Here is a 15,485-nt window from a genome sequence, read left to right on the forward strand (position 1 = left end):
TCCCATTATAGTTTCAGTTGTTAATGCACTTGATTCTGTGGTTGTGCTTAAAAAAGTTGTTTCTGATGTAACATTTGGAGATTCTGTAATAGTTGATGCCACTGCAGTTTGAATTACTGATGGAACTATTGTTACTGCAGTTGTGGTTAAAGGAACTGTTGGTTCTGATGTTGTTGAAAGCATTGTTGTAAACTCTGTAGTTGTTGAGACCTGTGTAATTATTGATGAACTTGTGATTTCTGAGGTCTGTGTAGTTTCAGTTGTTGAAGGTAGTATGATTTCTGACACAGTTCTTGAAGGAACCATTGTTGTTTCAGCTCCTATGGGAACTGATGCCATTTTTGTAGTTGCGCCTGAGGGAACGGTTGTTGTTTCAGCTGTATAAACAACTGTTGCTAATTCCAAAGTTGTTAATGTCACTGCTGGTGATGGAATTATTGTCTCTGTGAATGTTGAGGCATGTGCAATTTCAGTGGTTAAGGGTGTTAAAGTTGTACCTGAAGGAGCTTTTGTTGATTTAGAAGTTGTTAAAATAGTTGTTGAAGGTTCTGTGGTTGTTGGGACATCTGTTGTTATTTTTGTAGCTGTGCTTGATTGAACTGTAGTTGTTTCTGGTATTGAAATCATTGTTGTTTGTTCTTTAGCCAGACCTTCTGTTGCCTCAGTTGGTGATGAAAATGTGGCTTCTGCTGTTGTGCTTGATGGGCCTTTAATTGTTGTGTCAGCTGTAGAAACCACTGTTGATAATTCTAAAGTTGTTAATGTCACTTCTGGTGATGGAACCATTGTCTCTGTGGATGTTGAGGCATAAGTAGTTTCAGTGGTTGAGGGTGATGAAGTTGTGACTGAATAAACTGTTTTTTCAGATATTGTTGGAATGATTGTTGTTGTTGCTGTGGTTGAGGCCCCTGTGGTTTCACTTATTAAAGCACTTGTTTCCATAGTTGTGCCTAAAGAAGATGTTTCTGATACTGTTGATTGAACTGTTGGAGCTGTGGAAGTATCAGTGGCTGAGGGGAATGAAGTTGTGCCTGAAGAAACTGTTGTTATTTCAGATATTGTTGAAATAACTCTTGTGGCTGATGTAGATGTTGATGCCCCTGTGGTTTCAGTTGTTAATGGAATTGTCATTGTGCTTAAAGAAGTTGTTTCTGATGTAACAGTTACTGGAGATTCTGTAGTGGTTGATGCCTCTGTGGTTATTGCAGTAGTGCTTGAAGGAACTGTTGCTTCTGATGTTTTGAAAAGCATTGTTGTAGACTCTGTAGTTGTTAAGGCCTGAAGTGGTTTATTTATTGATGAACTTTCTGCCATTGTACTTAATGGAACATTTATTGTTGTTGCAGATGCAGACAACACTGTTGTTGATTCCAACATTTTTGAGTTCACAGCTGTTGTCTCTGTAAATATTAAGGCGTGTGTATTTTCAGAGGTTAATGGTGAAGTTGTCCCTGAAGGTACTGTTGTTGTTTTAGATATTGTTGAAATGACTGTTGAAGGTGCTTTGGTTGTTGAATCCTCTATTGTTATTTCTGTAGCTGTGAATGATGGAACTGTTTTTGTTTCTGATGTTGAAACCACCATTGTTTGTTCTGTAGTCAGACTTTTTGTTGTGTCAGTTTTTGACATTGTGCTGGATGGAGCCTGTATTGTTGCAGATGAAGAAACCATTGTTATTGATTCCAAAGTTTTTGAGGTTACTGTTGTTGATGGAGTTGTTGTCTCTGTTAATGCTGAGGCAGTTGAAGGTACTTTAGTTGTTAAGGCCTCTGTTACTATTTCTGTAGTCCTGCTTGATGGAACTGTTGCTATTTCTGATGTTAAAACCACCGCTGTTTGTTCTACAGTTGGACCCTCTGTTGTCTCAGTTGTTGATAAACTTGTGGTTTCTGCTGTTGTGCTTGATGGTATTATTGCAGTTTCAGCAGTAGAAAACAATGTTGTTGATTCCAAAGTTGTTAATGTCACTGATGGAACTGTCGTAAGTGTTGAGGCATAAGTAGTTTCAGTGATTGAGGGTAATGACGTTGTGCCTGAAGAAACTGTTGTTGTTTCAGATATTGTTGAAACAACCATTGTAGGTACTGTGGTTGCTGATGCCTCTGTGGTTTTGGATATTGTTGAGACCTCTGTTGTCATTTCTGTAGTTGTGCTTGATGGAGCTATTGTTGTTTCTGATGGTAAAACCACTGTTGTTTGATCTGTTGTCTCAGTTCTTGATAAAATTGTTGTTTCTGCAATTGTGCTTGATGGAATTCTTGTTATGTCAGCAGTTGTGCTTAAATAAGATGTTTCTGATGCAGTTAATGGAATTGTTGTAGCTTTGAATGTTGAAGACGTTTCAGCAGTTGAGGATACTGAAGTTGTGCCTGACGAAACAGTGTTTTCATAAACTGTTGAAACAATGGATGTAGGTACTGTGGCTATGGAGGCCTCTGTGCTTTCAGTTATTAAGGTAGTGTTAATTGTTGAGGGCAGTATGCTTTCTAAAAGAGTGCTTGAAGGGCCTATTGTTGTTTCAGATCCAATGGAAACTGATGCAATTTCTGTAGTTGTGCTTGATGTAACTGTTGTTGATGCCAACGTTTTTGAGGTTACAGCTGTTGATGGAGCTGTTGTAGCTGTAGATGTTAAGGCATATGTAGTTTCAGTGGTTAAGGGTTCTGAAGATGTGCCTGAAGGAATGGCTGTTGTTTCTGATATTGTTGAAGTCATTGATGAAACTGTGGTTTCTGCAGTTGTGCTTGTTGGAACTATTATTGTTGTCTCTGTAAATGTCAATGTCTGGTTAGTGTCAGCTGTTGAGGGTACTTTCACTTCTGAAGTTGTACTTAAAGACAATGTTGTTCTTTGTGAAGTTGTTAATTCTGTGGTTATTGAGGCATGTCTGGTCTCAGCTGTTGAGGGAATTGTGGTCTCTGTAAATTTTGATGCCTGGATAGTTTCAGCTGATGAGGGTACTGTAGTTTCTGAAGTTGTACTGGAAGAAAATGTCGTTGTTGATTCTATTGTTGTTGAGGACTGTGTGGTCTCATTTGTTAAGGGAACTGTGGTCTCTGTGGTTGTTAATGTCTGGGTAGGCTCAACTGTTGAGGGTACTACCATTTCTAAAGGTGTACTTAAAAGAACTGTTGTTGATTCTGTGGTTGCTGAAGCCTGTGTTGTTGTAGTTGTTGAAGAAACTATTGTCTCTGTAGTTGTTAATGTCTGGGTTATTTCAGTTGTTAAGGGTATTGTCATTTCTGAATTAGTACTGAAAGGAACTGTTGTTGTTTCTGTAGTTGTTGCTGGTGTGGCTTCAGTTGTTGAAGGAACTGTCATTTGTGAAAGAACTGTTGTTTCTAATGGTGTATATTTTGTGGCTGTTGTGGCCTGTGTGGTTTTGTTTGTTGAGGGGATTGTGGTCTCTGTAGTTTCTAATGCCTGGGTAGTTTCAGTTGTTGAGAATGCTGTCATTTCAAACATTGTACTGAAAGGAACTGTTGTTTCTGATGTTGTAAATTTGGTTGTTGAAGCCTGTGAGATTTCAGTTGTTGGAAAAACTGTGGTCTCACTAGTTTTTGATACCTGGGTAGTTTCAATTGTTGACAGTACTGTTTTTTCTGAAGTTGTATTTAAATAAGATGTTGTTGTTTGTGAATCTGTTGACTCTGTTATTCTTGAGGCCTGTATGGTCTCAGTTGTTAAGGAAACTGGGGTCTCTGTAGTTGTTGATGTCTGGGTAGTTAAGGGCACTGTTATTTCTGAAGCTGTACTTAAAGAAACAGTTTCTGATGTTGTGGATTCTGTGGTTATTGAGGCATGTGTGGTCTTAGCTGTTGAGGGAATTGTGGTCTCTGTAAATGTTGATGCCTGAATAGTTTCAGCTGTTGAGGCTACTATAGTTTCTAAAGTTGTACTTGTGCGTGAAGTTCTTGTTTCTGTTGAGGCCTTGTTTTCTGTTGAGGCCTGTGTGGTCTCAGTTGTTAGGGGAACTATGGTCTCTGTAGTTGTTAATGTCTGGGTAGTTTTAATTATTGAGGGCACTGTTGTTCCTGAAGTTGTACTCAAAGATTCTGTTGTTGTTTCTGATGTTTTAGATTCTGTTGCTGCTGAAGAATCTGTGGTCTCTGTAGGGGGAACTGGGGTCTCTGTAGTGTTTGATGCCTGGGTAGATTCAGTTATTGACAGTACAGTTGTTTCTGAAGTTGTATTTGAAGAAAATGTTGTTGTTGTTAGTGAAGCTGTTGATTCTGTGGTTATTGGGGCATGTATGGTCTCAGCTGTTGAGGAAATTGTGGTCTCTGTAAATGTTGATGCCTGGGTAGTTTCAGCTGATGAGGGTACAGTAGTTTCTGAAGTTGTACTTGAAGAAAATGTTGTTTGCAAAGTTGTTGATTCTATTGTTGAGGCCTGTGTTGTCTGTGTGATTGTTGATGTCTGGGTAGTTTCAGTTGTTGAGGGTACTGTCATTTCAAAAGTTGTACTTGAAGGAAGTGTTGTTATTTCTGATGGTGTAAATTCTGTCATTGTTGAGGCCTGTGTGGTATCAGTTGTTAAGGGAACTGGTGTCTCTGTGATTATTAATGCCTGGGTATATTCAATTGTTGAGGGTACTACCATTTCAAAAGGTGTACTTGAAGGGCCTATCGTTGTTTCTAATATTGTAGATTCTGTGGTTGATGAGGCCTGTGTCATCGCAGGCATCGCAGAAACTATTGTCTCTGTAGTTGAAAATACCTGAGTTATTTCAGTTGTTAAGGGTGTTGTAATTTCTGAACTAGTACTGGAAGGAACTGTTGTTGTTTCTGTGGTTGTTGCTGGTGTGGTCTCAGTTGTTGAGGGAACTCTGGTCTCTGTAGTTGCTAATGCCTGGGCAGTTTCAGTTGTTGAGGGTACTGTCATTTCTGAAGTTAAACTTGAAAGAACTGTTGTTTCTAATGGTGTAAATTCTGTGGTTGTTGGGGCTTGTGTGTTTTTGGTTGTTGAGGAAACTGTGGTGTCTGTAGTTTCTAATGCCTGGGTAGTTTCAGTCATTAAGAATGCTGTCATTTTAAACGTTGTAATGAAAGGTACTGTTGTTTCTGATGTTGTAAAATCTTTGGTTGTTGAAGCCTTTGTGATCTCAGTTGTTTCTGATGTTTTAGATTCTGTGGTTATTAAAGAATCTGTGGTCTCTATAGTTGTTGATGGCTTGGTAGTTTCAGTTGTTATTAGTACTGTTGTTTCTGAAGTTGTACTTAATGGAACTGTTGCGGTTTCTGATGTTGTAGACTCTGAGATTGTTGAGGACTGTGTGGTCTCAGTTGTTGAGAGATTTATTGTCTCTGTAGTTGTTGATGCCCGGTTAGTATTAGTTGTTGGGGTTACCATAGTTTTGGAAGTTGTAATTAAAGGAACTGTTGTGGTTTCTGATGTTGTAGACTCTGAGATTGTTGAGGCCTGTGTGGTCTCAGTTGTTGAGGGAACTGTGGTCTCTGTAGTTGTCAATTTCTGGGTAGATTCAGTTGTTGACATTACTGTTGTTTCTGAAGTTGTACTTGAAAAAGATGTTGTTTGCGAAGTTGTTGACTCTGTTGTTCTCAAGGCCTGTGTGGTCTGAGTTGTTGAGGAAAATGGGGTCTTTGTAGTTGTTGATGATTGGGTAGTTTCAGATGTTGAGGGTACTGCTGTTTCTGAAGTTGTAATTAAAAGAACAGTTGTAGTTTCTGATGTTGTGGATTCTGTGGTTATTGAGGCATGTGTTGTCTCAGCTGTTGAGGGAATTGTGGTCTCTGTAAATGTCAATGCCTGGTTAGTTTCAGCAGTTGAGGGTACTCTCACTTCTGAAGTTGTACTTAAAGACAATGTTGTTCTTTGTGAAGTTGTTGATTCGGCGGTTATTGAGGCCTGTGTGGTCTCTGTAGTTGTTGATGTCTGGGTTATTTCACTTGAGGGTAATGTCATTTCTGAACTAGCACTAGAAGGAAGTATTGTTGTTTCTGATGTTGTAGGCTCTATGGTTGCTTCTGGTGTGGTCTTGGTTGTTGAGGGAACTGTGGTCTCTGTTAAGGGTATTGTCATTTCAGTGGAAAAGATTGTTATTGTTTCTGATATAGATTCTGTGGTGGTTGATGCTTGTATGGTCTCAGTTGTTGATGGAACTGTGGTCTCTGTATTTGTTGAGGCCTGAGTTGTTTCAGTTGATGAGTGTACTGTAATATCTGAAATTGTAGTTGAAAACATTGTTGTTTCTGATGTTGTTGATTCTGTGGTTGTAAAGGCCTGTGTGGTCTGTGTTGTTTCAGAAGTTGCATTTGAAGGAACTGTTGTTGTTTCATTTGTCGAGGTCTGTGTGGTCTCAGTTGTTGAGGGAACTTTGGTTTCTGTTGTTGATGTCTGGGTAGCTTCCGTTATTGAGGCTACTGTCATTTCTAAAGTTGTTTCAGCTCCTGTACTTTCTGTAGCTGTTAATGCTTGTGTAGTTGTGTTTGCTATTGAAGACAGAATTGTTTCAGTTTCTATAGCTGTTGAAGACTTTATTCTCAATGTAGGTGCCGGTGTTTCTGTTGATCCTGTTGTTATTCTTATAGATGGTGACATGTTTGATGCTGAAGGTACATTAGGTGTTTCTGTAGTTGCTGAAATATCTGTAGTTGTCGATTTTAATACAGTTTCTGAAATGCATTTTTAATGTAAGGGGGACCGATAGTTAAGAGCATTATATTTTTTTACTTTTGACTTTTTCCAGGCAACTGTTACTCATTATTAGTTTTTTTAATTTCCATACAGATAATTACAGCAATGATACACTTTCATTGAGTTTTGACCGGTTTCTTATTGAAATGTAGAGTTGCAAAGTTGATTTAAAATGTAAACTGTTCTGGTTTGTGATACACTTATTTGCAATTTCTGCTGCTGTAAAGCACATTACCTTATAGGTAGGATTAAAACACTACAGAGGCACAAAATAAAAGTAGGGTGAAAACCCTGTTGGGATTCTAAGAGTGTATGGGACCCAGATAAATGTTTACTAAAGTGTATTTTCAAATACAGATTTACAAAACTTTTCATTTTGAGAAATATTATTAGCCCTAAAATCATTTTTAAGGTGACAGTAACTTGGAACACCACTGCACAGAGATACCAAATAAACAATAATTTTTTAAAAGCTCTCATGTAAGTAGGAATGTTGCTGACCTGTTACATCTCATAGACAACTGTTTATTTACAATACCATTCCATATGTATAGATATATTTATTTAGTCCTCACGCAGAAATTTGCCATGAATTCATGCTGGGTGCAAAATTTCGCTCATCACTAAATTTTTTGTATTTTTATTTGGACGCTTTAGTTATTTATGTGTGTTTACATGGTTATCAGTGAACCACATAAGCATCTAAGTATACAACTTACTTTTTTATTTAAGTAAAAAATGTTTAATATAAATTAAATCTTACCTGTTGTTGTAAATCCAGATGTAGTCCCTGCAGCTGTTGAAAATGAAGCTAATGGTGTTTGAGTTTCCACTGCAGAACTTGTAACAGGTGTTGTTCCAGTCACTGTTAGTATTAACGGAAAGAAAATTAAACTCATCATATATTTAAGGACTTCATAGGATTGACTTTCTCACATAATTTGGTGTACTTGGTTAATAATAGTGATGAGCAAATTTTTACATCAGGCATGGATTTGCAGTGAATTTCCGCACTGGCGAATTGTTTTGGGAAAATTCAGTGAAAATTTGCTGCGGAAAAATTTGCTGCACATAAAACCATAACTCAGGCTGTTGTAATGTTAAGCAACATTATTCTTGGCATAAAGGGCTAAGCAGCAATATATTACTTAAAAATTGACTTTCCCAACTGTTTTATAAATACACAACACAGAAACGTAAAAATAATTAAAATATCGAAGAGAAGGAATTTAGAAAAAAAGGTATATGGTCTTTTTGAAATAAAATTATTATTTTTTTCAATAAAGTTATCACTTAAGATTACAAAAAGAGTCATTAATAAAGCAGTACCTTTTATTTCTATATTCTTAGGGAAGGAGCAGCTGAAGGCCGAAAAAATCAAATGTTTCTGTTTTATACCCCTTATCCTTTAAGATTGTAATCTAAATAATATTATTATTGTAATATTATAATATTATTTCAATTAAGTAAAATGGAAAACTGTACTAGTTTGTGGCTAGCGAAGGCTGCAAAATATGCCTTTTTTTACAGTCTAAATTTCAGTTGATATTTTTTAAGTACCAAACAAGGCAAACCAACCTGCTAATGCTGCTTTAGTTAATGCTGTAGAAGTAGAAAATTCAGTGGTTATTACAGTTGAACCCAAAGAAAGAGCTGTTGATGCTTTTTCAGTTGTTGCTGCTTCTATAGGTTGAGCTGTTGATACAGCTATACTTTCTAAAGTTAAGGGCACTGTGGTTTTAAAAGGATTTGATGATGTCCCTGATGCTAAAACTGCAGTCGAAGATTCTGTTGTTGTTACAGTCTCTGTGGGCTCAGTTGCTGAAGAAAAATTGCTCTTGACGAAAGTTGAGGCTTGAGTAGTCTTAGTTGTTGAGGGTACAGTCATTTCAAAAGTTGTACTGAAAGGAACGGTTGTTATTTCTGATGTTGTAGATTCTGTGGTTGTTGAGGCAAGTCTGGTCTCAGTTGTTGAAGGAACTGTGGTCTCTGTACTTGTTAATGTCTGGGTAGTTCCAGTTTTAAAGGGTACTGTCATTTCAGAAGTTGTACTTGAAGGAACTCTTGTTGTTTCTGATGATTCTGTGGTTGTCAAGGCCTGTATGGTTTCAGTTGTTGGAGGAACCGTGGTTTCTTCTGTGGTTTTAATTGTTGATACCTGGGTAATTTCAGTTGTTGAGGGTGCCATCACTTCTGAAGATGTGATTGAAGGAACTGTGGTTTCCAATGTTGTAGATTCTGTGGTTGTTGGTGCCTGTGTGGTCTCAGTAGTTGAGGGAACTGTGGTCTCTGCAGTTGATGAAGCCTGGGTAGTTTGGGTTGTTGAGGGTGCAGTAGTTTCTGAAGCTGTACTGAAAGGAACTGATGTTTTTGACGTTGTAGATTCTGTAACAGTTGAAGCCTGTATGGTTTCAGTTGTTGGAGGAACTGTGGTCTCTGTAATTGATGATACCTGGGTGGTTTCAGTTGTTGAGGAAGCCATCACTTCTAAAGTTGTACTTAAAGTCTGTATAGTCTCAGTTGTTGAGTGAACTGTTGGCTCTGTTGTTGATACATGGGTAGTTTCAGTTGATGAGGGTGATATAGTTTCAGAAGTTGTACTTGGAGATTCTGTTGTTTTTGTTGTTGTTGAGGCCTGCATGGTCTCAGTTATTGAGGTACTTGTGGTCTCTGTAAATGTTGATGCCTGTGTATTTTCAACTTTTGAATGTACTGTCGTTTCTGAAGCTATACTTGAAGAAAATGTTGTTTGTAAAGTTGTTGTTTCTGATGTTGTTGAGACATGTGTAGTCTCAGTTGTTGAGGGAAATGTGGTTTCTGTGGTTGTAGATGTCTGGGTAGGTTCAATTGTTGAGGGTACCGTTGTTTCAAAAGTTGTACTTGAAGGACCTGTTGTTGCTTCTGATGTTGTAGATTCTGTGGTTGTTAAGGACTGTGTAGTCTCAGTTTTTGTAGTTTCAGTTTTTGAGGATGCTGTCACTTCTGAAATTGTACTTGAAGAAGTAATTGTTGTTTCTGATGTTGAGGAAGGTGTGGCCTCAATTGTTAAGGGAACTGTGGTCTCTGTAAGTGTTGATGTCTGTGTAGTTTCAGCTGTCATTTCCAAAGATGCACTTGAAGAAAATGTTGTTGTTGATTCAGTTGTTGTTGAGTCCTGTTTGGTCTCAGTTGTTGAGGGAACTAGGGTCTCTGTAGTTGTTGATATCTGGTTAGTTTTAATTGTGGAGGGTACTGTTGTTTCTGAAATTGAACTTATTGATTCTGATGTTGTAGATTCTATAGTTGTTGAAGCCTGTATGGTGTCAGTTATTAAGGGAACTGTGGTCTCTGTAGTTGTTGATGTCTGGGTAGTTTCATTTGTTGAGGGTACCGTGGATTCTGAAGCTGCACTTGAAAAAACTGTTGTTGTTTCTGATGTTCTTGATTCTCTGGTTGTTAAGGCCTGTGTGATGCCAGTTGATGAGGATACTGTAGTCTCTGTAGTTATTGATGCCTGGGTAGTAAGGGTTTTTGAGGGAACTATAATTTCTAAAGTTGAACTGAAAGGAATTGATGTTTCCATGGCTGCAGTTGTTGGAGGAACTTTGGTCTCTGTAGTTGTTGATGCCTGGGTAGATTGAGTTGTTGATGGTGCCATCCCTTCTGAAGTTGAACTTGAAAGAACTATTGCTGTTTCTGATGTTGTAGATTCTGTCTTTATTAAGGCCTGTGTGGTATCAGTTGTTGAGAGAACTGTGGTCTCTATAAATAATGATGACTGTGTAGCTACAGCTGTTGAGGGTACTGTCATTTCTGAAGTTGTACTTGAAGAAAATGTTGTTTGTGAAGCTGTTGATTCTGTTGGTCTGTAGGCCTGTGTGGTCTCAGTTGTTGAGGGAACTGTGGACTCTGTACTTGTTGATGCCAAAGAACTTTCAATTGTTGAGGGTATTGTTGTTTCCGAACTTGCGTTTAATGCAACTGTTGTTGTTGTTTCTGATGTTGAAGATTCTACTGTTGTTGAGGCTTGTGTGGCCTCAGTTGTTAAAAGAATTGTGGTCTCTGTAGTTGTTGATACCTGTGTAGATTCCGTTGTAGTGGCAACTGTTGTTTCTGAGGATGTACTCACAGGAACTGTTGTTGTTTCTAATGTTGTAGATTCTACTGTTGTTGAGGCTTGTGTGGTCCCAGTTGTTGGAGGAACTGAAATTGTACTTGAAGAAAATGTTGTTGTTTGTGAAGTTGGTAATTCTTTTGTTGTTAAGGCCTGTGTGGTCCCAATTGTTGAGGGAAATGTGTTCTCTGTAGTTGCTGATGTCTGGGTAGTTTCAATTGTTGAGGGTACTGTTGTTTCTGAACTTGTACTCAAAGCAAATGTTGTTATTTCTGATGTTGTAGATTCTGCTATTGTTGAGACTTGTGTGGCCTCAGTTGTTAAAGGAATTGTGGTCTCTGCAGTTGTTGATACCTGTGAAGATTCCGTTGTAATGGGTACTGCTGTTTCTGAGGATGCACTCTGTGTAACTGTGGTCTCTGTGGTTATTGATGTCTGGGTAGATTCAATTGTTGAGGGTACTGTCATTTCTGAAGTTGTACTTGAAATAACAGTTGTTGTTTCTGATGTTGTAAATTCTGTGGTTGTTAAGGTCTGTGTAATTTCAGATGTTAAAGGAATTGTGGTCTCTGCAGTTGTTGATACCTGTGAAGATTCCGTTGTAACGGGTACTGCTGTTTCTGAGGATGCACTCACAGGAACTGTTGTTGTTTCTAATGATTCTACTATTGTTGAGGCTTGTGTGGTCCCAGTTGTTGGAGGAACTGAAATTGTACTTGAAGAAAATGTTGTTGTTTGTGAAGCTGGTAATTCTGTTGTTGTTGAGGCCTGTGTGGTGTCAGTTGCTAAGGCAACTGTGGTCTCTGTGGTTATTGATGTCTGGGTAGATTCAATTGTTGAGGGTTCTGTTGTTACTGAAGTTATATTTAAAGGAACTGTTGTTGCTTCTGATGTAAATTCTGTGGTTGTTGAGGCCTGTGTGGTTTCAGATGTTGAGGGAACTGAGGTCTCTGTACTTGTTGATGCCTGAGTACTTTCAATTGTTGAGGGTGCTGTTGTTTCTGCGCTTGTACTCAAAGCAACTGTTGTTGTTTCTGATTTTGTAGATTCTGCAGTAGTTGATACTTGTGTGGTCTCTGTGGTCATTGATAGCTGTGTAATTTCAGTTGTAGTGGGTACTGTTGTTTCTGAGGTTGTACTTAAAGGAACTGTTGTTGTTTCTAATGTTGAAAATTCTGTGGTGGTTGAGGACTGTGTGGTCTTAGTTGTTGAGGGAACTGTGGTATCTGAGGTTGTTGATGCCTGTGTAGATTCAGTTGTAGCGGGTACTGTTGTTTCTGAGGATGTAATTAAAGGAACGGTTGTTGTTTCTAATGTTGAGGATTCTTTGGTTGTTGAGGACTGTGTGGTCTCAGTTGTTGAAGGAACTAAAAATGCACTTGAAGAAAATGTTGTTGTTGGTGATGTTGTTGATTCTGAACTTGTACTCAAAGCAACTGTTGTTATTTCTGATGTTGTAGATTCTGCTGTTGTTGAGACTTGTGTGGCCTCAGTTGTTAAAGGAATTGTGGTCCCTGATACCTGTGAAGATTCCGTTGTAACGGGTACTGCTGTTTCTGAGGATGCACTCTGTGTAACTGTGGTCTCTGTGGTTATTGATGTCTGGGTAGATTCAATTGTTGAGCGTTCTGTTGTTACTGAAGTTATACTTGAAGGAACTGTTGTTGCTTCTGATGTAAATTCTGTGGTTGTTGAGGCCTGTGCAGTTTCAGATGTTGAGAGAACTGAGATCTCTGTACTTATTGATGCCTGAGTACTTTCAATTGTTGAGGGTACTGTTGTTTCTGCACTTGTACTCAAAGCAACTGTTGTGGTCTCTGTGGTCGTTGATAGCTGTGTAAATTCAGTTGTAGTGGGTACTGTTGTTTCTGAGGATGTACTTAAAGAAATTGCTGTTGTCTCTAATGTTGAAAATTCTGTGGTGGTTGAGGACTGTATTGTCTCAGTTGTTGAGGGAACTGTGGTCTCTGTGGTTGTTGATGTCTGGGTAATTTCAATTGTTGAGGGTACTGTCATTTCTGAAGTTGTACTTGAAATAACAGTTGTTGTTTCTGATGTTGTAAATTCTGTGGTTGTTAAGGCCTGTGTAATTTCAGATGTTGAGGGAACTGTGGTCTCTGTAGTTGTTGATGCCTGTGTAGATTCAGTTGTAGCGGGTACTGTTGTTTCCGAGGATGTACTTAAAGGAAATGTTGTTGTTTCTAATGTTGAAGATTCTTTGGTTGTTGAGGACTGTGTGGTCTCAGTTGTTGAAGGAACTAAAAATGCACTTGAAGGAAATGTTGTTGTTGGTGATGTTGATTTTGTTGTTGTTAAGGCCTGTGTGGTCGCAGTTGTTGAGGGAAATGTGGTCTCTGTAGTTGTTGATACCTGTGTAGATTGCATTGTAGCGGCAACTGTTGTTTCTGAGGATGTACTCACAGGAACTGTTGTTGTTTCTAATGTTGTAGATTCTACTGTTGTTGAGGCTTGTGTGGTCCCAGTTGTTGGAGCAACTGAAATTGTACTTGAAGAAAATGTTGTTGTTTGTGAAGTTGTTAATTCTGTTGTTGTTGAGGCCTGCGTTGTCTCAGTTGCTGAAGCAACTGTGGTCTCTGTGGTTATTGATGTCTGGGTAGATTCAATTGTTGAGGGTTCTGTTGTTACTGAAGTTATACTTGAAGGAACTGTTGTTGCTTCTGATGTAAATTCTGTGGTTGTTGAGGCCTGTGTGGTTTCAGATGTTGAGGGAACTGAGGTCTCTGTACTTGTTGATGCCTGAGTACTTTCAATTGTTGAGGGTACTGTTGTTTCTGCACTTGTACTCAAAGCAACTATTGTTGTTTCTGATGTTGTAGATTCTGCAGTAGTTGATACTTGTGTGGTCTCTGTGGGCATTGATAGCTGTGTAAATTCAGTTGTAGTGGGTACTGTTGTTTCTGAGGTTGTACTTAAAGGAACTGTTGTTGTTTCTAATGTTGAAAATTCTGGGGTGGTTGAGGACTGTGTGGTCTCAGTTGTTGAGGGAACTGTGGTATCTGAGGTTGTTGATGTCTGGGTAGTTTCAATTGTTGAGGGTACTGTCATTTCTGAAGTTGTACTTGAAATACCAGTTGTTGTTTCTGATGTTGTAAATTCTGCTGTTAAGGCCTGTGTCATTTCAGATGTTGAGGAAACTGTGGTCTCTGTAGTTGTTGATGCCTGTGTAGATTCAGTTGTAGCGGGTACTGTTGTTTCTGAGGATGTAATTAAAGGAACTGTTGTTGTTTCTAATGTTGAGGATTCTTTGGTTGTTGAGGACTGTGTGGTCTCAGTTGTTGAAGGAACTAAAAATGCACTAGAAGAAAATGTTGTTGTTGGTGATGTTGTTGATTCTGTTGTTGTTGTTAAGGCCTGTGTGGTCGCAGTTGTTGAGGGAAATGTGGTCTCTGTAGTTGTTGATGTCTGGGTAGTTTCAATTGTTGAGGGTACCGTTGTTTCTGAACTTGTACTCATAGCAACTGTTGTTGTTTCTGATGTTGTAGATTCTGCTGTTGTTGAGACTTGTATGGCCTCAGTTGTTAAAGGAATTGTGGTCCCTGTAGTTGTTGATACCTGTGTAGATTCCATTGTAGTGGGTACTGTTGTTTCTGAGGATGCACTCACAGGAACTGTTGTTGTTTCTAATGTTGTAGATTCTACTGTTAATGAGGCTTGTGTGATCCCAGTTGCTGAGGCAACTGTGGTCTCTGTGGTTATTGATGTCTGGGTAGATTCAATTGTTGAGGGTATTGTTGTTACTGAAGTTATATTTGAAGGAACTGTTGTTGATTCTGATGTAAATTCTGTGGTTGTTGTCGCCTGTGCAGTTTCAGATGTTGAGAGAACTGAGATCTCTGTACTTATTGATGCCTGAGAACTTTCAATTGTTGAGGGTACTGTTGTTTCTGCACTTGTACTGAAAGAAACTGTTGTTTCTGATGTTGTAGATTCTGCAGTTGTTGATACTTGTGTGGTCTGTGTGGTCGTTGATAGCTGTGTAAATTCAGTCGTAGTGGGTACTGTTGTTTCTGAGGATGTACTTAAAGAAACTGCTGTTGTTTCTAATGTTGAAAATTCTGTGGTGGTTGAGGACTGTGTTGTCTCAGTTGTTGAGGGAACTGTGGTTTCTGTGGTTGTTGATGTCTGGGTAATTTCAATTGTTGAGGGTACTGTCATTTCTGAAGTTGTACTAGAAATAACAGTTGTTGTTTCTGATGTTGTAAATTCTGTGGTTGTTAAGGCCTGTGTAATTTCAGATGTTGAGGGAACTGTGGTCTCTGTAGTTGTTGATGCCTGTGTAGATTCAGTTGTAGCGGGTACTGTTGTTTCCGAGGATGTACTTAAAGGAAATGTTGTTGTTTCTAATGTTGAAGATTCTTTGGTTGTTGAGGACTGTGTGGTCTCAGTTGTTGAAGGAACTAAAAATGCACTTGAAGAAAATGTTGTTGTTGGTGATGTTGATTCTGTTGTTGTTAAGGCCTGTGTGGTCGCAGTTGTTGAGGGAAATGTGGTCTCTGTAGTTGTTGATATCTGGGTAGTTTCAATTGTTGAGGTTACTGTTGTTTCTGAACTTGTACTCAAAGCAACTGTTGTTTCTGATGTTGTAGATTCTGCTGTTGTTGAGACTTGTGTGGCCTCAGTTGTTAAAAGAATTGTGGTCTCTGTAGTTGTTGATATCTGTGTAGATTCCATTGTAGCGGGTACTGTTGTTTCTGAGTATGTACTCACAGGAACT

General features: G+C 38.7%; 1 protein-coding gene across 1 annotated transcript in view; it reads right to left on the minus strand.

The window, feature by feature from the left end:
• LOC100494822 (mucin-17) overlaps positions 1-15,485 on the minus strand; it is a 52,739-nt gene that overhangs the window by 13,302 nt on the left and 23,952 nt on the right. Inside the window, exon 8 of the mRNA XM_031905056.1 lies at positions 7,421-7,522. Within this exon, the coding sequence (XP_031760916.1) occupies positions 7,421-7,522 (102 nt within the window). The remainder of the gene's footprint in view (positions 1-7,420; positions 7,523-15,485) is intronic.

This window comes from Xenopus tropicalis, chromosome 1 (genome assembly GCF_000004195.4).
Source record: "Xenopus tropicalis strain Nigerian chromosome 1, UCB_Xtro_10.0, whole genome shotgun sequence".
In the NCBI taxonomy this organism is placed as follows: Eukaryota; Metazoa; Chordata; class Amphibia; order Anura; family Pipidae; genus Xenopus; species Xenopus tropicalis.